Genomic DNA, 22,261 nt, shown 5'->3' with positions numbered 1-22,261 from the left:
CAAAAACAACTGTGTTCCATGTTGGAGAGAGAGTTTATCGTACAGAGGCAAAACTCATCACTATTGCTTTCCTGTCATGGGCTGCCCCATTTCCAGAGTTGTTTTGCTCTTCCTCACATCCCTGAGGTCCCACTGGTGCTGGGAGGAAAGAAGGGTATGGGGCAGATCCAGATTCATGGCAGCTCTGCCTGTGGTGGGGGCACACTCCCACCTTCTTCCCCTGCCTGAGAGATGAGGAGGGTCACGGGGCAAGGCCTGGAGGCAGCAGGTGCACATGGGCTGAACACAACACGGTGAGAACAAGAGCACAGTGCCCACAGGACAGGACTGCAAGGCACTCCATCCTAGCCAGGAGAAGAGGGAGATGAAGGTGGAGGAAGGTGGGTCTGAAAAACGGCTCGGGGCAAAGCCACAGGCTGCCCCACTGGGAAGCAGCATTCCATGGGTGGATTTTAAATCATTGCTGGGTAGAAAACCTTACAGACATCCATGTCTGCAGCAGGGGACATGTGTGACCTCCATACTTCGTGAGAAAAGACATTTATTTGAAAAGGAATTCATATTCTTTACATGAAAATGACCGATATTCCAGATGAACAAAGTATTCCATACCAGAATACAATCCTAAAAGGTTCTACCATGAAACAAGTATACTTCAGAAAGTGCCCCTTTGTTCTACCTCTTTTTTTTAGTTACATCTGCTAGAAATAATGACTGCAGAATCTCTTTCAACAAAAGGTCATTTATGTCAATGGACAGAACACAGAGGATCAGATCACCTGCTGTAATTGCAAATTAATGCTCTACTGCTAATGCATTAACTACACAATATTGATCTACAATTGAATCATACAGGCTACTGTGAAGTGATTTTTACTTTAATATTTTTACACTTTTATTGCTTTTTCCATAATGCATTTTCTCTTTCCGCTGGAATTTTCTATAATTGTTTCCCATTTTAATTTCCTGCATCAAGATGACTTTAAAAAATGTATGTCTCTTTCACAACCTTGCAAAAATCTAACAAACCATCAGTGTGACATGGTAAATCACACACATGTTGCAAAACATGCAAAAAAATTTGATGTACATCTAATTTCGATAAATTGGGGCTTTAAAAAAAGCTTACTTAAATTAGAAATAAAATACCTCGGCCTCAGTGGAAGCCTGTAATAATGACATGTATCACAGAAAGATGCTTCTAGACATTTCTGGAGCTCCCGGTATACAATGAGGGCAGGATTATCTCCATATTAAAATTGTTATTTTTTTTTTAAATTTCATGCCTGTACTGAAAAGGGGTTGGTAGATTCAGGTATGTTTAAAAAAGTATAGTGCTATGGAATCAGCTGAGGAATGACTGAAATGCTTCAGTATCTTTAACGAGAAATTAAAAAACAAATAGGGTCTTTTTGCAGGTGTTTCTGAAGTCCATAAAGTGGAAGAACGCTCTGTTAAATTGCTGTACAAAATATTAAGCCCAGCTACTATTGACTACATTGTACTGACTACAATGATCCAGTGTGTTTTCCATACCTGCTGCAAAATTCCTTACACTCAAACCTTTTTGCAAGTAACAATACTAAGATGTTGCCCTCCATCTTCTAAAGGAGGGGATAGAAAATATTTTGACTACTGAAACTCTCTCCCCATTGCATTTCCTAATACATCTGCTTAATACCACTTGAGGTGGTTATGGCATACAGCAAAATATGGCTTACCTCCTGACTCCTGACTTGCATTCCTGTGTATGATGATTTTGCAAATGGAAAATAAATCCCCGTGTTTCAAAAATAAAAGCAATTGGAAAAAATAATGGAGAACTGATTGCAGGTGAAATAGCTGCAGAGGAAAACCTGATCTTGCTTTTAATGGAAGAACATTTATTATTCATAAACCTTTCCTCTAACAGATATGCTACATTGCAATTAAATCAAGTCACACAAAGCCTCCTTATTATCCTAGGTCATGAACGTCCCGTTCCCATGGCAGAGAAGACACAGGACTCCTGTTGAGACACAATGAAGGGAAGCCCAGTGGTCAAGCAAGGGCTGCTGTCCCAGGCTCTTGAGCTGGGCTCCATGGATAGATCAGAACAGTCTGTGCTACTCTTTGGGATGGGACCATGTTTAATGCTGGATGATCTACCCTTTACAAATCCTGATGGGTAACAGGGTGGTGATAGCAGGGACACACCCCAGTTTTAAGTCCACTGCCTCTTTGGCACAGCTGAACACAGAGATCACTCCATCACTGCCAAAGCCCAGGCTGCTCACTTCCTGCCTCTGGATCAGTCATAAGGAGTCCTCATAAATCATATAAGTGGTTTTGGAAATGTGAAGTCAGATCCCAAAATGTGCAGTACTGTGTCAGTCTGAACCACCTCCAACAGTGTCCAAACCAGATATTTTAGATAAGCTATGGAATACAGAATTACCCCAATACAGTCCTAGCTTCTACCTGCTTAACTCAGGGACTTGCTGTGAATGCAGTGAATCTTAAATACTGAACCATTCAGTAGATCACTTTATTTGATTCTATCTACAAATTCTGTACTTGGTCTGTATGTTGGTATTGAGAAAGCATAAGTGAATGTCAAAGCTGTAAGCAAAAGAGGTTGTGACTGCTGAAGGAGCAAGTTGGGCATTAGATACCAAAGATATGTGAGAGAGATTGGGATTCAGGAAAAAGAATATTAGCTGGCTATTTGTATGACCTCATTTAGAAGGAAAACAATGGAAATGATTCTCATAATCCTAATTAGATTCCAAAGATGACCTGTGTCATCATGAAGACGAGGCTGTCTTCTTCTGTCTATCACAGTGTATCTCATCTGAGAAGCAGTTTCAGTCTAGTCCCAGCAAGTGTATTTCTTCTATGACTTTCCACAGAGATTACTCATTTCCTTCTCCCTTCCATCTGTCCTTCCCATCATGAGGGAAAGACTTACGGTCTGTATTCACAATCTTGCTAAAGTTTACTAAAGGCTTATTTTAAAATAGATGCAACTGAACTAGTTCAGATCCTTACCTACACAGCCACTTCAGAATCCATTTATCTGAGATTAGTTTAAATGACTTCCCTACTTTAGTGAAACAGAAATAAACCACTCAAACTGAGGATATTTTTGATCCAGAGGAGTTTAAAATCAGTTCTAGAGATGACTTAAGTTAAACTGGTGAAACTTAAGGACAAAATAAGAGTTTTTTCACCATCTCTGGGAAAAATTCGTTGAAAAGAGAAATTATTCTGTAAAGGGCAAAAGATCTGTATAGATCCAAGTCATTTGTGGAATACAGTTTCAGAGAATTTGATTACTACTAAAAAGAAAACAATAATTAATGTCTTGTAAATCAAATAGTCTTTCTCTTGAGCACTGACTGGGATGTCTGCATTAAATTATATTTCAGAATTTCCCATTAACATTGGGCCAAACTAACAGGAAAAGAAAAGAAAGAATAAAAAAACAAACAGCTACACTGTCTATATAAAATAGAAGTGCAAAAGTGACATTAAACCTCTTTATTTTTAGTCATCCAGAAACAGATACAGCAGAGATAGAACAGAAAATCATTTCACTCTGTGCAGTTGAGATCATGTAACACTGCTGAGACAAAGCCATTGAAACTGCAGCTCTATTAGCAATAGCAAATGAAATGCATCTAGAGCACTAAAAACATTTCCTTGCCAATCCTAATTTTTTTTCGTAGTCAAATGCTGCCCTGTAATTTGCACCATTACTTAGTATTTATACAGAAGAAGCTGCCAATTGTGTAAGAAAGGTCAATCTTTTATCTGTCCACAAAAAAGAAAAGTTTGAATCACTTTAATACAACTAAAAAAAAAAATGTAATTATATTAATAAATCCAAAGAACATAGCAAGTCTATAAAAAAGAAACAGCCTTCTGCTTCAGCTCCCAGAGATGCTAACTTTGATGTGCAATAAAAAAACCCAAGAAAACCAAAACACTGAGCTGGCTGTGTTGTTTTTTTGTTTTTGTTTTTTTTTTTGTGAAACATAGCAAACAAATGACTAATCTCAGCACTTACTCTAGCTGTGTAAAAAGAATGGTCACACTGAATCTAATTTCAACATCAAAGTGAATTGTGGGAATGAAACCACTCTAGTCATCCCATGGAGTGACACAAAGCCCATATTCACAGGATCCACAGCTGCTGTTGTCTGTAGTGGGACGGACAGATAAAGGAGCTGAACATCTACCAGAATATAACAATATACAATGGAGCAATATAACATAAAGGCCACCTGCTCCTCAGCCCTTCTAACATATATGCTGCAATGGTGCCCTGACATGCCTGGCAGAGCAGGTGAGGGGCTGATTTCCAGCCAATTTTCTGGTGCCTGTAATACGAGGCCACCAAGGCTTCCTTCCATGACGGGGACTAACCAACCCCGCCAGTCTGGCCAGCACCTCAAACAAACCCTCAGGCAATGCCAACAGCCTGACTGCTGAATGCAGCCAACCCCTCACTCCAGTGCAAGGCCAGCACCTCATGCAGGGGGTACAGCTCTACATCTCCTGTTTCAATGAACATGCTTAAGGGACACAGATGCCTGCATAAACAAGCGTTACTTTAAACTGGCTCCCTGTGAGACCAATGCAGTACTCTTTGGAAGCCCTCTCACCTTGAGAAGGCTCTTTGCAGAAAACAAAAACTGAGAATATAGTAATAACAGATAGCTCGAGCTTACCTCTGTGTCAACCCTGTTTGTATGACAAGTGAGAGATGCTTAAATTTTAAATCCTCTAAGCCAGAGATAAAAAGTACTAACAAACTCATGGTTAGCCTTTTCCCAGATTGATATTCCAACACCCAAAGTTTTCTTTTGGCAACTGCTCCTCCTCCTCCATGTGAAATGAATGTCTCCTAGCAAGCAGCATGAAGTGAAAAAAAAGAAAATTCTTTTCAACGGTAGAAACCCCACACTATCCAAATGTTTGAAAGGAAGATACATTATGATCTTAATCATCATTACTTGAACGTTAACGTTTTAAAGAAAGAAGCGGTACCTGTAAGACAGAAGCCCCACTGTGCAGAAACTGAAGCCCAGCCTCAGCAGAATCGATGCCTCCAGTTGCCAAGATGGGAAATCCTGGGAGGGCACGGGCGATGGCAGACACTGCGCGGAGGGCGATGGGCCGGATAGCATTTCCTACAGAAAACCAGGACACTGGGTTAGCAACGTCCCACAGACCCCGATGGAACTTGCACATCCCTCATGGAATAGTAACGTCAGGAACTAACATCTAATTCTGAGGTGCAGAGGTCCTATTCATTTATAAACTGACACCAAGTGGGTTTCAAGTGGTATCAACACTTGTACAGCAAATTATGCATGTGGCTGGAATACAGAAAATGGCACGAGCATTTGGATAAACATTGCAAAGTCAGCTTGAACGTTTTAGCTGATGCTCAAAACAAAGACTAAGAATGTCTGAGACGGAGAGGAATACTTTACCATACAGTACACTGTAGACAAAGAGATCTATGTTTCTACATAAAGAATCAGGTTGATTTTTTGTACCTAAATGCAGTCCAAGTAAGAGCAAACTTCTCATTTATTTATGTTCAACTAAAAGTTGTTTAAAAGTGCCATTTCACTGCACTTGACATTTCATATTTTACTTGTTTCCCCTTCTGGATGTTTGTAGATTCAGATAATTCTTTAAGTAAGACCCCTCTAACAATTAGTATGACAGTCAAATTCTCAAAAGAATAAAGTATATTCATTTATGGTAATGTCTCCAAAACTGAAGCTTGTATTTCAAATAGTACATAGAGGTTGAGTCAGACAACCCACTGCTATATTTAGAGGATTATGATTAAAGTCTCGATACACTGTGTCTGCAATGCATCTGTTTTGACTACCTTCCACTGATGGTATGCAAATATTAAAAATATGCCTAGAGATGCTGCTCATTAAATGATGGACAGCATACACAGATGACAATTCCAGTTATTTTTTAGGCTAGTTGGGATTTCTCTAGAGAACTCCTGCATTATTAAAATTTCTACTTAATTTAGAGAACCTTTAGCCTAATTTGATGCTGTCTTAGGGTGACTTTATGATGTTGTATCCCATATCGCTTCTCTATGCCCTGAAATTAGTTTTGTGCCTTTCTGTGCCTTTAAACTGAGCCTGGGAGGGGGGGAGGAAAAGCTGAGCAAAACTTCTTCAAAGCAGTTTGCAGCTTCTTCAAGGTCACACAGGGATAGAGACTTTTTTTTTCCTGCTGCGGCAAGAGAGAGGGAGTGGAGAAGCACTCTGCTTGCTTTCTCAGCCAGCTTTCGGCTCTCTTTTTCTCCGGAGAGAGACGGAGAGGTGAAATTTTGTTTTCCTGGGACTCTGATTTTTCCCTTCTTCTCTGCTGGACGGTTTCAATATCACAATACATTGGGAGGACCTTCCACTGAGGCCTTGGCCCTGGAGTTGGGCCCACCACCCCATCCCAGCTCCAAGGAGGGGGGGAGAGATCTACGAAGAACTTTGAAATTTTCCCAGGTTTGTCTCAGCAGATCGAGAGGTTTTATTATTTAGCATCATTATCCTTTTCCTGTGTGTTTATTAAATAAATAGTTTTTATCTCTTTCCTTCGAGGAAAATTCATTTTTTCCCAAACCTGGTGGGGGGAGGGATGGTTGTAACCTGCCTTCTCTCAGAGGATATATTTCCAAATTTGCCCAAACTGGCACAGCTGCCATAACTGGGCAGCAATACAGTAGTGTAAGGGAGGACACATCACACCCAGAGGACCTGAATGGCTGTGGCTGGCAGGCTGGTTTTTTCCCCCTCAGTACTGTATGAGGTAGCAGCAACTAAACTTTATACAGATGAAAGGGATAGCCTAACTCAAGATGCACTATTGATGTGTTTTCAGGAAAACTAGGGGCTGATTGCTAAGAATGTGAAATCTCACCAAAACTGCTTTAAAGAATCTAAGATCCCAACAGAACAGATCACAGAAAGGAGCTGGAGTTGAGCAGGAATTTTTCCCAGGACACTAGGGCTGGATTGATTGTAACGTGTCTGAAAGGAACAGAACGATCCTCTGAAAGAGGATTACTGCTAAGAGTCCGAAGAGCAAATATTATGACATAATTAATGGTCCAGTCTTAGAGAAATGCTTGAGGAAAAAAAAATGGAAACCATGCAGTTTGCTCTGACAGATTTACATATAAAGCCTTTTGGAAGGCATAGAGGCCAAAACATACAATACATGGCCAAAACCACTGAAAGTAATCTTATCAAAAACAGTAGTTCATTAAATTCTTCAAATACTCAGTTTTTGAAATTGAAGCTGGAAGTAAGCAGCAGACTTGCTATATTGCTTTCAGGCTGACATAGCTCCAGAATCTCACTGATGAGGTAGCTGTTTTTCAGAAAGCTGAAAGAATACAGACACTGGTAACTCTGAAATTATGTGACTACAGAGAAATTTCTTCCCAATCTGCTTTTGAGGCATGAAGGTTTATATACTTCTAACCCCAATGTAACTCTTTAGAGTTTGCTTTCAATGAGTTTTAAAGGCTTGTAGACCCTCGGCCTTAAAGATACCTTGTAGTAAAGAGTTCCACAAGAAAATATAATTAGCACCCTTCTCACTTAAATGACTCTCTCTGTACAGTGGACAGTACAGGAACAGGACCAGATGACAGCTTCTTTATGGTTTCAGCACAACAGGTAATCAGAAAGGCCTTCATTCAGCCCAAAGAAATCAAGCATATGACTCAATGAAGTCTAGCAGAAACAGCAATGAGACTTAGAATTTTTTATGGAACATAGGTACTTTTTAGTAGTAGCTGAATTTGATATTCATAATATGAGTTATTACTTATGTTTGGTGATTAGTAAATTAATGATAAATTGGTATGATTGCAAAAGTATTCCATTCATTTATAATTCACCCAAATGAATTTAAAAACATTTCAGAAGTGCTTCTGATGAGAGTAAATAAGTGGATGTAATGACAATCAGAGGGTTCACTAAGGTCTCACCATTCATCCCAGCATTTTTTTTATTAGTCTACATTTGTGAGCAGAACGATCCCCGATCCCTAAGCGACTGATTTGTGTGAGTAAACCCTGGAAACTTTGGATTCCTCTTCTTGGTTTTGCTTTGCTATTCCATATCTAAACTATGGAGGAACCGTGGGAAGACTCTTGGCTCTCAGAGCCGCATATGGACATTTATCTTAAACTTAAAATGATTCTTGAACAACGATTTGTAAATTTTAGCTTGATTCAAGCTCAAAAAGAACTGAAACGCTTCCTGGCATGGTTGTTTAAGAACTTTTTCTATGTTTCTTGGGATTTAATTCTTACCAAGGGCTTTTGGAAAACCGTTTGGACACAGTTAATACTGGAGTCAAAATATATGCCGATGGAAGAATATTTTCGTGAATATTATTTAGTTACTGAGACTGTTGAGCAATGTCAGCTGTGTCCTGGCGAAGGGAAGCCTGGCGCAGGGACTGTGCAGCCCAGGCCACGTGCACCGAGCGCTCTGCGAGCAGCAGCGAGGCAGTTCCCGCGCGCGGGCGGAGCCACGCGAGCCGCAGTGTCGGCAGCGGAGCAAGGAGCGGCGGGAGCGGCGGGACCCGGCGGTGCCTGCCCGGTCCTGTGCAGCGCGTGGTGGAGCGAGCCCTGTGAACGCCCGGCCGAGAGGGGCGGCACGCGGGCGGCGGCTGGCGGCGATGGCGGTGGAACGGAGCCGCGCCCAGCCGAGACGCGCGCTGGAGCAGGGCGCGGGGGAGTCATCGCTCGGGGGCCCGGCCGAGACGTGGGTGCAGCGCCCGGCATCGGCAGCGAAGCTGCGACCAGAGGAGGCGACGCACGGAGAACTGAGCGGCGTGGCCCGGCCCGGCCCGCACAGCCCCGAACGCGACCCCGGGAAGAGCGCGCAGGCACGAGCAGCCCCGACAATTCCAACACGGGAGCGACCGAAGGAGAGAGCAAAGACGCAGCGAGACAGAAAACAGCAGCCACTCGGAAAAAGGAAAAGATCATAGCAACTAAGACCTTAGGGATAGTAAAATGGTATAATGTTAAGCAAAATTATGGTTTTATAACAAGGTGTGACAACCAGCAAGACATATTCATGCATAGAACTGCTATTAAAAAGAATAACCCTGAAAAATGCATCCCAAGCTTGGGAGATGGAGAGGTGGTGGAATTTAATATTGTACTAGGAAGAAAAGGGTTACAAGCATCGCAGGTCACTGGGCCTGATGGTGTTCCTGTAAAAGGCAGTATATATGCAAAAAATCGTAGTCATGTTAGACAGTATCTCCATTGTAAGCCCCCCCTACAGTTTCCCTTTCCTAATCCCACCTTTCCCTTTTACCCTATGTCCTATTACCCCCAGTGTATTCCCAATCCGTTTTTTCATCCATGGTTTCCCTCACAAAACCATGCTTTTGCCAATTGTTTCCCCAAAAATCCCTTTCCAATGCCGAGTGGGGGATGAAAAGGGGGAGGGAAGAAGTTAAACCCTCTCCTGCCTCAGTTTCCCCACAAAGCATGCTCAGAGAATTCTGTCTCCCTTCTGTCAGCCCTAAGATGTTCCAGAGAATCTGTTTGGACATTTAAAGACTCAAGAGGGTGGCTTGTTTTGTTTTGAAACTGTTCTTGTTATGTTTATCCAGTTGTTTTCATTCTCCTTTTATTAAAATAAAACGGGTGAGGTGTTGGGGTCCCTCCCCTGCCGTGTAGCCCTGGGAGAGGGGCCCTGAGGGCACAGACACGGGGCTTCCCTGTCCCTGCTCAGCCTCGTTCCCATTGGTTGGTTTGTGTTCCCTGCGCGGGCAGAAGGACCCTTGGTCCCGTGACTGGAACAGTTCCTCGGCAGAGCCCCGGCCATGCGGCTGGAGAAATAAACATCTCTGAAACATCTAGCAAGAATCTGTCTGTCCATATATATTTCCTTTCCACGGGACTCCTGGTTTGATATATGCGTGTTGCAGGATCCCCACTGCAACAGTCTACGTCATATGGAACAAGCACAACATAAGATGCAGCCATTCTCCCTTACATTTTTTCATCAACAGTTCAGAAGCTTGTCCCTCTGTAACAAAAGCTGCTGGGCTGGAATACCACGTGATTTGCTTGTGATAGAGATCCTACTGCCTAATGAAATGGTGAAACAACCTTACATATTAAAGAAAAAAGAAAAAGAATGAAAACCATAGAAACGATAGTAATGCCAAGCTATTAAAAAAGAAGGCAAATTAAAAAAAAAAAGTTAATGAACACTCAATTTGACTTACAGTCTCTGTTTTCTTGTATTTTCATACAAGTACTATAGGAAGGTAATAAATTCCATTATAGAGATTTGTGGAGAAGGAGTTTTTAGAAGGCTGAAATAAAGGAGATTTAATGCCAAATTTTAAAAGATCTGTAAGTAGTAGTGGGAATTTGCAGAACATTTTCTGATAAATCGAATGGTATTTAAGAAGCTGAGGTCCAAATCCAGCATGCATTTGAAAGACAGCTCACATACTAAAAGATAAGCATCTACCACATACTTTGACACGTTGGGATCTGTAATTCCACTAGTTAAGCACCCGTAGCTGAGGAAACTGCTGATACGGTGCTCTCTTGATAGAAGTGCTACAGCTGCTACCAGATGCTAGATGTGGCTATCATTTACCTTGCTGTAAAATAATGAGATTTAATAAACAAAGTCCATTTATCAAGACCTCAGGCAGGGGAGTGAGATATAAAAATGAAAGACAGAAAAATACTTTGTGGAGATGACACGCTACTCTATGCTGAAAGCTCTTTCAAACCTCATTAATTATGGAACAAATATTTGCTATTATAGAAAGACATAAACAATGAAATAATTACAAAATGCGAAAGTCCCTGACCTTTTTCTTGCCTTAAAACAAAGAGCTTTGGCTTTCTCCTTTTTCCTTCTTCTTCTTTTTTTTTTTTTTTTTTTTTAATTAAAAGTAAGACTTTTCAGACTCTCAGTCAAGGAAATCCAATAGCCAAAATCCAACATGAAGGAGAAACAGAACATACATCAATCAAATGTGTCTCCCTGATCAGAGATAGACAGAGCTGCTCTTGTCCACTGAGGACAGCAGGCTGATGACAAACTGATGAAAGATATTATACCTGCTTATTTGTTTGTTTATAGTTCCTTAGGAAGTAAAAACCCTTTACCAATGCCAGAAGACACACATTTTATTATGACTTCATAAGTACTTGGAGTCCCCAGAGGATGTGATCCTGTCAGACACCAAAAATGTTCACTAGATTGAGGCCTGAGAGCCAAACCTCCTTCAAGAAGCCTGGTGTTAAGTTTCAAGCAACCCAGGAGCTTTGGGAGCTCCTAGCAGAAACAATGCAGCTCTTCTGATCCCAGTGATCCACCAGTGGGAGAAAAATAATCTCAAAGGTCTTCAATACTGGGCTACCTTCTCACTTGCAATATATTGGACCAACTTAATAGTTTAAGGTTTTCAACGCATGTATGCAGCAGCTCTAATGAGGCCTTTAAGTAAAGATGATCCAGGTCCATTAAAAAACAGCCAACAGAGTCAATTCAGACTGGTACTACTGAGACTGAATCTTGAAAAAGTCTGAATGATCTTTATCAAACTCTCTATCAACTAAAGAAACAGATTCTAAAGGAAAGCAAACTCTCTTACCTTTGGATAGCAGATCAACTAAAACCAAATTTTTTGTACCTATGGTTACTAGATGGAATAAAAATGAATTTGGGTCATAATTCTCCCCACTCTGTACATTTTCAAGTCAAATTATTTTTTAATTTGCATTATATTATATTATAAATTTAATATGAGATTTAAACCACTGAGCCTAAATATTACAAAGAAAAAACAGCTGATACATAATTTTTTACTAATAAATTACCACTAAAGTCTGTGCTGCTAAAGAAATGTAACCCCCCCAAATCTAAGCAACATCACCTTTTGTCCCTCTGTAGATACCTTCTTGGAAGAAAACTGACATGGTTATCTCCCAGACTGTTAAAATTAATCATGATAATGACAGCAAATAACAAACTTGGGTGAAAAGCATTATACAAGGAAAATGGTCTGGAAAAGTTCAGGCACCATAGATAATCAGTCAAATGATTCAGAAAGTAAGTAGGTAAGTAAATTTGGAGATAAGAAAACTTTGTTTTCATCAGAAAACATAATTCTTTATTAAGACATTTTCTGCATAATGTATATGCTGCCTAATACTGGTGATCAAAGTACTTTACATAATCTGCATTTGCAAACAGTTCAGGGAAACTTGCAGGTTACACACAAACTATTTGCATCACATTCCTTCTGATTGCAATTATCCTGCTCGTTCTTTCTTTCTGCCACCTGTAGGTGGCCACCATAAGCTACACTTATCAAATAACTCATTAACAGGGTTTTCAATACTGTCATATCCAGATAATTAGCAATTTATTTAAATACCCAATTTCTGTGGAAATAATTGCCATGGAATGCCCTGAACCTACTTTTTATAAACTATAATAAAAGTGTTAAGATAATCCCTGACATTTGCAAATGCCATTAGTTCACCTTTCCTTTTGATAGTGCTATGGCATTATGTTTAAACAATTACCCGATAACGCAGCAGTTTAATGAAACAGTGTAGCAGACACATCCTTCAAAATGACCAGAGAATGCATTTATATGCAGAAGAAAATCCAATGAACAGACGTGTTTAGAGAGAAAGACTATCCACAGTTGTTATGAGGTCTGCAAATGAGACACACAATATTTAGTGCATGAAAAATTATAGGAAGTTCCCAGAAAGCAAGAGCAGGGTGGACCTTGCCACAACTTAAATGGCGCACAGCCCAGCACTTCTCAAGATCCAGAGATGACTCCTCTCACTGCTCCCTATTTCCCTGCCTGGTCAGTCCTTCAGTCCATTATTACTCATGAATAGCCATTTGCAAAAACCACTGATTAATTTACTCAGGCTCTGACTATTTTTAACCAAAAATTTCAGTTATTCATGTACCAATGGAGAATTTGAGGGAATAGTCCTTTTATGGAATGTCTCTACATCAGTCAGCCTACACCTTCAAACCCATGGCTACTTAATGTTTCATGTCACTCAAAAGTTGCGATGGGCGATGCACCAACTCTACCAAATCAATGGCAAAGGTTCTGCTGACTACAGAGAAGTCAGGACTTAGAATAAAGTTAATGATTCTGCAGATTTGAAGCAATTTCTATCTCACTCTGCTACAGCAGGCTCTTGAAATCATATCAATTGACGGGATTTTTGTCAGCATATCGTGATTATCTTGATACACTGATAGTGTGACAACAGTTCTTCTGGTAACTATTGACCCCTTCCTTTTAATTTCAAAGCTTACATCAGATGTGATTCTGTTTCTGATACATACAGAATTGAACTCAACCTCTGAGTAGAAAAAAGAGGCAATCATTTTGCTTCATATTTCCTTTAAAAGAAAATAAATTTGTACTCAAATAGAAGAAAAAGCTGGAACTTCCATAATCACAGAGAAAAATCAGTGTCCTTTTTAGGATTTAATTTTACTATTTTTGAATTAATATAAATGATTATTTATGCTCTTTCAGCTGAAAATTCATAAAATCACCAGAGTTCTCATTCAATAAATGTTTAGTACTCATCAGAGAATTCTCTCAATTAAAAAAAAAGCTAGAATCAGAGAAAGAGAGAGGGAAAAATTAAATTTTTCTTATCTGTAAATATTATTTATCCATGGAGACCTGGGGGAATTTTCACTCATATCAAACTTCCGTAGGAAAAACCGAAAGGACAGATACAAATTGTTTTGTGAATGCTGCAAGAAGTGGTTAATCATTTCCTAACAAAGCCATTCTCTCACTGAAAACTACAGATTCACTAGAAGTCGATACTTCTGGTTGTCAGCATGAAACCCAGCAAAGCATTTTCTGTTGCAATTCATCAAACGTTCATTATTTAATTCCACTCATGGTTCCTACTTTGGTTTGACTCGGAGCTGGAAATTGTCTGACAGAGTGCTTTCCATGTTCTCTGGTTGGCTCAGGAAGCCCTTTCATTCCCTTGACTGCTTTGTTCTTGCTGCCCACCATGACCTGGAGCCTGAGGCAGCTGCTCTGGTGTGGCAGGGCTGAGCATCCACTTCTGCTGCAGGAGGTCTGGCACCTTTTGCACTGCAACCCTTCCCTGGCCAGGACAAACCTTGCCTGCTACCCAGAGAGTGCCAGAGATAATCAATAAAACAAATAACAATACAACAGTAGTGAAAAGGCAATAAAATAGCCAAGTTAAGCTCCCAGCATAATACAAAGAAAAGGACATGTGAATAGGACCAGCGTAACAGCCACCAAAAAGCCCATCTAGAAAATATTTCCAAGTTACCAGACAAAACCACTGCAGCCATCACAAAGGGACAACTGCATTCCTACCAAATTCTTCCCCTCAAAAGATGTGAGTGGTTCACTTTATCACAGGGTAGGTCTTGCTGCCCTTTTATTCCGATGCAGAGACAGATGTGTTTAACCTGGAGTCTGGTAGAAATGGTTCTGGCTATTTGCAGATTTATTCAAAGGCAGCCTTGCCTCTGTCAGGCTTGGCAGTGCTACCTTTGTTTGAGCTGGTTTTAACCTCCATGGTCAACACGACCCTGGAACCAGGACGTGTGTGTATGCCCACGTGTCTGTGCCAGTGTTTTAGCACATACATAATTCTAACCGCAAAAAGTTAATTTAGTACAACTAAGGACACACTGGAAGAGATGTGACTGCCTGCTGAGCAGGGAATTGAGGTTCCTACACTGTATTTAAAAAGCCAAAATTACTGAAAAATGCAGTACAACAACTTTTCAGGTCATTTACAAAACCTGACTCATACCTTGTGCTGTTTAATAACCACTTGTCCAGGAAGTCCATCACAGAAAGGGAAGCAGAACTTCAGGAATTACAGCAAACTAAAGAAACGAGGTCTAGATAACTAGAAAGCTCAGATAAAGTATTTCTTCCTCGCTTTACATAACTCAAGTTCATCATTGTCCTATTTTGAGGTTTATCTATCTTATTTTGTCTATCCCTCTATTTTATCTATCTCATCCAGTTGCTGTTACCTAGTAATAAACAATTTTATGTACCAATATATTTAGATCCATTTATAGATACATAGATATATTAAAAATACAATGGCACAAACACAAATTTTTGCAAAACAAAAGACTCTGAGTAGAAAACACTGTATTTGCCTGTGCATTAGTGTCTACATACACATCTACCATATTATTATTATTACATATCCATATAATCCGTGTGAGTATATATAAATATATATGCACACTCAGTAGATGTATTTCCATATTCACATATACATAAAACAGTGGATGACACGTCCCCTGATAAAACCTGTTATTTCAACACTTCTAGTGAAAAGTGTTAAAATAAATGGCTCATCACATACAATGTGTTAAAATAAATGTTTATTTCAACACTATGTGTATCATAGCCATTTATTTCAACACTTCCCATTTCTCAAGACTCACACAACCAAGAGTAGGAGAACTGATAGCTATACCTAAGGTAGCTGAAGCACACAGCTCTACTCTGCTTGCCATAGGATGAGTAGGAAGTTACTTGACACTTTTTTTCCTCCCAGCAATAAATGGAAACTCCCTACCTTGACTGTTCGTGGGGATCTGCATGTGTCTGTAAGCCAGTGGGCTACGTCATTGTTTGGAAAGAAGGGCCATACCAGAGTCTTTTGAGATATTTGGGAAGCAGGCTGCCGCTACCAGGGTAGGGTTGGGAAAAGAAGCGAAGCATGGGGGCTTTTGAGAATTTCCCTTTGCTGTTTCTGACTTTGACACAAAAACATCCAGGCAGACAAAGATTTATGTGATCAAGAGCAAAACCTAGAGCTGTTCATACTGAGGGCTGGATGGGAGGTGATTTTTGGAGCACCAGTTATAATTCGGTGATCAAATTATGAGTTAGAGAACATCTGGGTTCTCACTCTACCTGCTGAAAACAGTTTACTGGGAGGATTCTTCAGCTCAAGACTTGCCTTATTCATTTTAATGCAGAACCTGAAGGGTCTTTGGAGCAGCAATTTTCCACCATTAGGTGGTCTCTAAAGTACAAATATAGTCATTGGGAGCTTCCTGTTGGTGCATTTAGATTAGTGTCAGCAGCTGAACTCACTCCCATAAGCTGAGCTCAGACATTACATTATAGGCCAGTGTTAAGCCAGCATCAGTTTCTTTCTCTGCTTTATATTGGGAGGAAAGCACAAGAAGCTCCCATTTTCTGGTAGCTCCTGCTGGAGCCAGCGGACACTATGCCTTTATAGGTCTGTCTCTAAGGGACAGAGGCAGGATAAGGATGAAGAAATTTTAATAATGCACAAAACATGCACAAAACCTCCACAAACCTCGACTTCTCTCCGAGCAATATTTACCACTAACTTGCCTGTAATGTTTTCTTACAGCTTTCCTGCTTTGAAAAACTTTAAAAGCATGACTAGAGACTGTCTAGGCCCCAGCAAGACAGTGTGGCCTTAAGAAGATAAACACTTGGAGGGGCATTCTCTTTTCTTTTTCTTGTACTTTTTCTTCCCTGAAATTGCAGATCTGTTGGCCAGAATGGACAGAGCACAAACCCACAAAACAAACTAACGAAAGGTCATTGAAGACTTTGCAACCAGCATGCCCTATAAGAAGACTGTTTTGCACCCAGACAACGAAAAATTGAGACCACAGTTTCACCAACTCACAAATAAATTCACTGCCTCGAGCCAAGCCATTTCACAGTGCTAGGTGCCTATATTCAAACATCTCTCTGCCTGTAAAATTATTTTCTCCCCATGTCACTTTTGTCAGATAAAACACTACAACCATTTTGTAGCAGAATAATCTACAATGCAATTAAAGTTTTCCAGAAAAAACCCACAATGTTTTCACCCTTTCACTTTCTTCAGATGTGATTAGTTCCAGAAAGAGCAGGTATCATCACCCCTTTGAAGGCACTGTAGGTTTCAAGATTGGTCCTCAGAAGTTGGTAACACATAATAAGAGAGCTTTATTCATAAACATCAATCAGTTTCAAGAATGGCAGTTGCTCACAGAATGGTAATAATGGAAATATTCAGCTAATAACTACTGTAGACATTAAAACACTGTATGACAGACATGCCGTGCTCATTACACAAGAGCGCTTTCCTATTATGGTTTCATAACTAGGTACATAAGTTTCTAAATATTTAGTTCCTTACACTTCAAATTATTTTTAGAGTAGATACTAAAAAAAAGGCTCTTCCCCCAGAGGGTGTTTGGGCACTGGAACAGGCTCCCCATGGCAATGGTCACAGCACCTGCCTGGCAGAGGTCAAGAAGCGTTTGGACAGCGCTCTCAGGCACACGGTGTGACTGTTGGGGATGGTGCTGTGCAGGGACAGGAGTTGGACTTGATGATCCTTGAGGGTCCTTTCCAACTCAGCATATACTGTGATTCTGTGATCTTTTTTAAAATGAAATTTACAGGACAACCCTTAGTTTTCCACGAATGAAAAAGACCCCCCCTCCAACTGACAGTTGATACCGTGGCTTTAGCTGAGGCCTTAGATGCGCATGGACGACAATTTTAAATTTTGTTTTCTTTTTCTTCTTTTCAATAACCTTCACAATTATAGGAAATTTCATGCCATTTCTTTAGCTGAGAATGTACAGAAAGCTGAAGAATGTACAGTCCCTTAATGGAAAGCAAAATAATTGCTTGTCCATGCTGTGTAAACTATTTGTGGCATAAAGGAAGCCCAAACCCTATTTGCAGAGGCCTTTACTAGCTCTGGATATATTACTGAGGGCTGGTAATTAAAACATGGTTATATCAGTCCTGCTTGCGACCAGCCACACAACTCAGTGCTGAGTTCAAGAAGAAATTATATATCCGTATCATAACTCTGCTTTCTGCATTAATGAAAAATAACAGCACTAATAGGCCTAAATATTCATTTGTTTGATGTATTCAGAGCAACAGAAGGGGGTGCAAGGGAATTTAGTGTATTGCTCTGTCAGATCACTTTAATTATCCAATGAGGGCAGCTCAGAGGGTGAGTAAGGGACTTAATTGATGTAGTTACTCATCCCCTCAGCTTCCACTGAAGAAAAATGGTAGCAACACAACTCGTAAGCTGCATTTGTTGGTCTTCAGTGATCAAAGTAAAGGCCAATTAACAGAAAGCCAGGGGCCCACAAAGTGTTTGTTCATTTTAAAATACTGATCAGAACACACACTGCTACTGCTAAACACACACCAGCAGTATCTGGCACATACACAGTGCCTTCTAGGAAAGGATATCCAAATGCTATACAAAAATATAATATTTTTCTCTCCCAGAAGAAAAAGACAGCAAGGGGAGGCCTGGCAATCTGTATAGAGTAATTCCACCTGAGCAGAAGAGGCAGCAGTCGGCCCTCCTGGTCACAAATCCCTTGTCCCAGAATGTCCTCTTACCCTTTTCTCTAAAACTGTTTGTAATTTAAAGGATAACGTTTTAGAAGTATGCTTGTAAATCAGCTCAAGCAGTCTCCTCTTGGAAGCAAATTACATACAAATGTGCAAAGCGCCTTATTCTGTGTGTTTTCATGGATGAAATGTTCTGCCTGTTCACACCACAGCCTCAAGCATGGAAATACCAGGGTTCACATAAGCATTCGGGACTGTAGTTGATTGTTGCTGTCACCCACAAAGGAATTATGTTCTCCTTCCTTCCTGTTCTTCTCTAACCTAAAAGAAAACATATCTGATTCACTTTGGGGGCAGTATCTTTGGGCAAAACTGTGTTGCTTCCTTGTTTTTCTTGGTCATGCAGAATTCTTAGGAATTCTGAAGGTTATTGTAGGCAGCCAACGTACATACCAAAATGAAGATACCCCATTTGCATGAGCTATCACTGACATAACACTGTGTGGAAAACTCAAAGAGGAAGACTCACAAAAGCATAAATGTTCCATGTGAAACTCTAACACATCTGTTCAGCACTGGAAAGCCCGCATTTAAGTCCAAAGCACTAGAAAGCAGAGACAAGTGCATTTTTGGAATTAAAACAAATGATGGTAATTTAAGGAAATACTATGAAGCACACAAAGGCTGTACAATGCCATATGTTGCACAACGCATCTGGTAATCAATTTAATGTATATGCCAAGTTTACTAGAAGCCCAAATGGGCTTAAGTTCTTTACTCAGAAATTCAAAAAGTAAACTACAAGCATTACAAACACAGTGATCTTACAATTAGTAAAAAAGTGGATTTTTCTTTTTACCTATAGAACACACAAAAAAATTAATCTCCTAAATTACTTCCCATAATGAATACATGTCCAAATTTCACTTTTGATCAATGACTTTCATAAAATCACAGTTTTAGAACATGGTGTGTTCTATAGTTTAAAAGATAAATGTGATTTTAAAATTATTTTATACTCAATGTTTACTTCTGGTTTGTAGGTTTGAAATCATGTAGGTTTTATGCTGTCATTTGTGATTCTATACACAATACACTACTGAAGATGTCATCAAACACCAAGGTACAGCCAATCTTGCAAGTACTGTGGTCCTAAATCAAATATGAATCCACAGTTACAGTATTAACAATACAGCAGAAATCCCTAATTCAAGTGGACAGTATCACCTATAAAGCCAGAATGAATGGTGTAGGATAATAGTTTCCAGACTTGGGTTACAGTGTCAATGCAGAGACTTGAGCTGTTCTAACTCACCAAGCTTGATCTTGCTTGCCAGAGCATGCTTGTCAATATTTAGCTCCCAGGGAGCATGCCACGAATCTTTACAAAAACTAGCATGAATACAAAATACTATAGGAGCTGCTGTGATCCTTTTTCTAACACGGAGATTAAATTGTTGAAATTTGTTTTGAGCTTTTTAAACCAGAAGATGTGTCTCATATACCTACTGTAACAAGAATGTGGGAAATAGTGTTAAGGAACTGCAGTGCTGTTATTAGGGCTTTTTAAAATACATAAAAACACCAGATGCTTACATTAACTAATTGGAAGATATTTTAATGTCAAGCTTAAAAATATCACTTTCTCCTGTAACATCAGTTTAGAAAATGGACTGGGATAAAATAACATACACCTGTGTTTTCAAAAAGAGAAATTTAAGCTGCACCAGTAAATCCTGCCTCATTTACTTGCCTAACCACTGGAATTTCACCACAAAATGTAGGCACACACTATCTTAGGCATTTGACAGCAGTACATGTACTAATACGTAAGGAATATACTAACCTCAGATTTCTGATGCGTCAACAGAGCTAGAAAGGAAGCCACCTCTGAGAATGCCTGACTCCTCACAGGTATGAGGGGGAAGCCTAAGAGTCTCCTGGTGAAGTGCCTGACATTTAGGGGATAACCCTCAGCTGTACTTGGTTAGCACCTCTGCTGACATCTGCTGTATTATCTGAGCTTGGCTGCCCTGGGACAGCCCCAGAGGGCTCTCAGACACAGACTCATCGTGGAGTGCATCTCAGGAAGGCAATGCAGGTAGCAAAGGCAAAAGAGAGCACCACTGCTGTCTGCCTTCTGCGCTAACCTTTGGCTCAGTGCATCTCATTTATGAGAAACAGAAATAGCAAAGGACAGTGGAGAGAGCCCTGGAAAAGCCCAAGTTTGGAAAAGAGACTAAGAGTGACAGGTTTTTTTTAGGACCCTTTTGCACTATCTGACTCTAACAGTAAGCTAAGGATGCCCTCAGAGCTGTAAAACACTAAGCCTGAAACAAAAGAAAAACAAACACATTGGAAAGAAATCTGTATGGCAGCCCCACACAGAAGGGAAATCCATACTAAAATTCCCCACACCAAGATGGAGCAAGACTTCCCTACATCTGGCAGGGTTTACCTCCTCTCTGGATACCTGCCAAGAACTGATCCTCTAGTGTGTTTTTATAAACAACAAAGATGCAAACAATCTCTCCGTTATACCAATAAATCAGAATGTACCACACAGTAGACTTTTTCCTAATATTTCTTGAGGAAAGTAAGTTGCCACCAGTTCTTCCTTGGAGGTCTGAATTCTTCAAATCCCACCTTCAGTAAGTTCTGAAGAAACTTCTCCATTTATATATAAAAAAAGAACAGATTGTTTTAAGTATTGTTTGGCAGTACCTTCTCTGCAAGTGCACAAAATTTATCAGGGCCTAGAATGAGAAGATTTCTCTGAGTACTCACTATCGAAAGCTAAGCAGCTCTTGAGCAGGCATATATATCCAAAAATTGGTGAACACACTGCCAATTCTGGGGTATTCAAATAGGCGAGCACCTGACTTGGCCTTACCAGTGTAAGTAGAGTGATACCTGATGGGAGTAAGGTAAGCTCAGCCCAATCAAAATACAGACTGGAGTAAGCATACATTCTTTTGAAAAACAACAGGTTACTCAATAGGGTCACGAAACATTTGGGAATGGACAGACACAACTCTAACACAGTTAGCTATGTCTTCACTGGCACGCCTACCTGCCAAAACCACACAGCTTTCTCCTCATTTTGAGCGGCCTGAAACAAAGTTCTTCACAGTACCAGCCTTACCTTGGTGCTGAGTCAGGTGTGGTACCACACATTCTACAGACAGCCCTCATGCCATTAAAAGCACCCTCTCTATGTATCTGCAATGGATTTCCTACTCTGAAACAGTGGGACATTGTGCTCAACAGTTCTCCCTCTGCTCTCACTTAACCCAAATAACAGTGGCTCAATCCCTGACTACGAGTGTCTTCTGGGATTCAAACGGAACTTAGGGAAGATGGTTACACAGTGCATGTTAATAGGCAAGACAATTTCAATCACCCAGCAATGTAGAAACTGTAAATTGATCATAAACTGGAAAACTGAATTCCTACAGCAGGTTCCCTAAGAGATTTTGTAGGATATGTTTGTATATCCTGTGTGTGAGTAGGACATTTCTACAGCTCATTGTATACAACGAGGTGCTTGCATGAAAAAGCACATTAAAATGCAGATTCCCTAGCTGACTGCTATATACTAGATGCATTCTTTTGAAAGGTAAAAAAAAATGTCCTAATGGTTGTGAAATACATCTACAAATGCTTCTGGCATGCATTCACTAGGGATGATGTGATGCCCAGTGAAATACAAATCTAGGGTCTACCCAATTAAACAAATATGCTCTATTTTGTCTTCTGTATTTCATGTGTGAAGTTGGCACTAGGATTTATT

General features: G+C 40.2%; 1 protein-coding gene across 5 annotated transcripts in view; it reads right to left on the bottom strand.

Annotated features, from left to right (window-relative positions):
- DPYD (dihydropyrimidine dehydrogenase) overlaps positions 1 to 22,261 on the bottom strand; it is a 359,733-nt gene that overhangs the window by 61,965 nt on the left and 275,507 nt on the right. For all 5 annotated transcript variants that reach the window (XM_048312842.1, XM_048312844.1, XM_048312846.1 and 2 more), the window contains one exon: positions 5,035 to 5,177. In XM_048312842.1, the coding sequence (XP_048168799.1) occupies positions 5,035 to 5,177 (143 nt within the window). The remainder of the gene's footprint in view (positions 1 to 5,034; positions 5,178 to 22,261) is intronic.

This window comes from Corvus hawaiiensis, chromosome 9 (assembly GCF_020740725.1).
Source record: "Corvus hawaiiensis isolate bCorHaw1 chromosome 9, bCorHaw1.pri.cur, whole genome shotgun sequence".
In the NCBI taxonomy this organism is placed as follows: Eukaryota; Metazoa; Chordata; class Aves; order Passeriformes; family Corvidae; genus Corvus; species Corvus hawaiiensis.
This window is presented reverse-complemented; position numbering and strand designations above follow the sequence as displayed.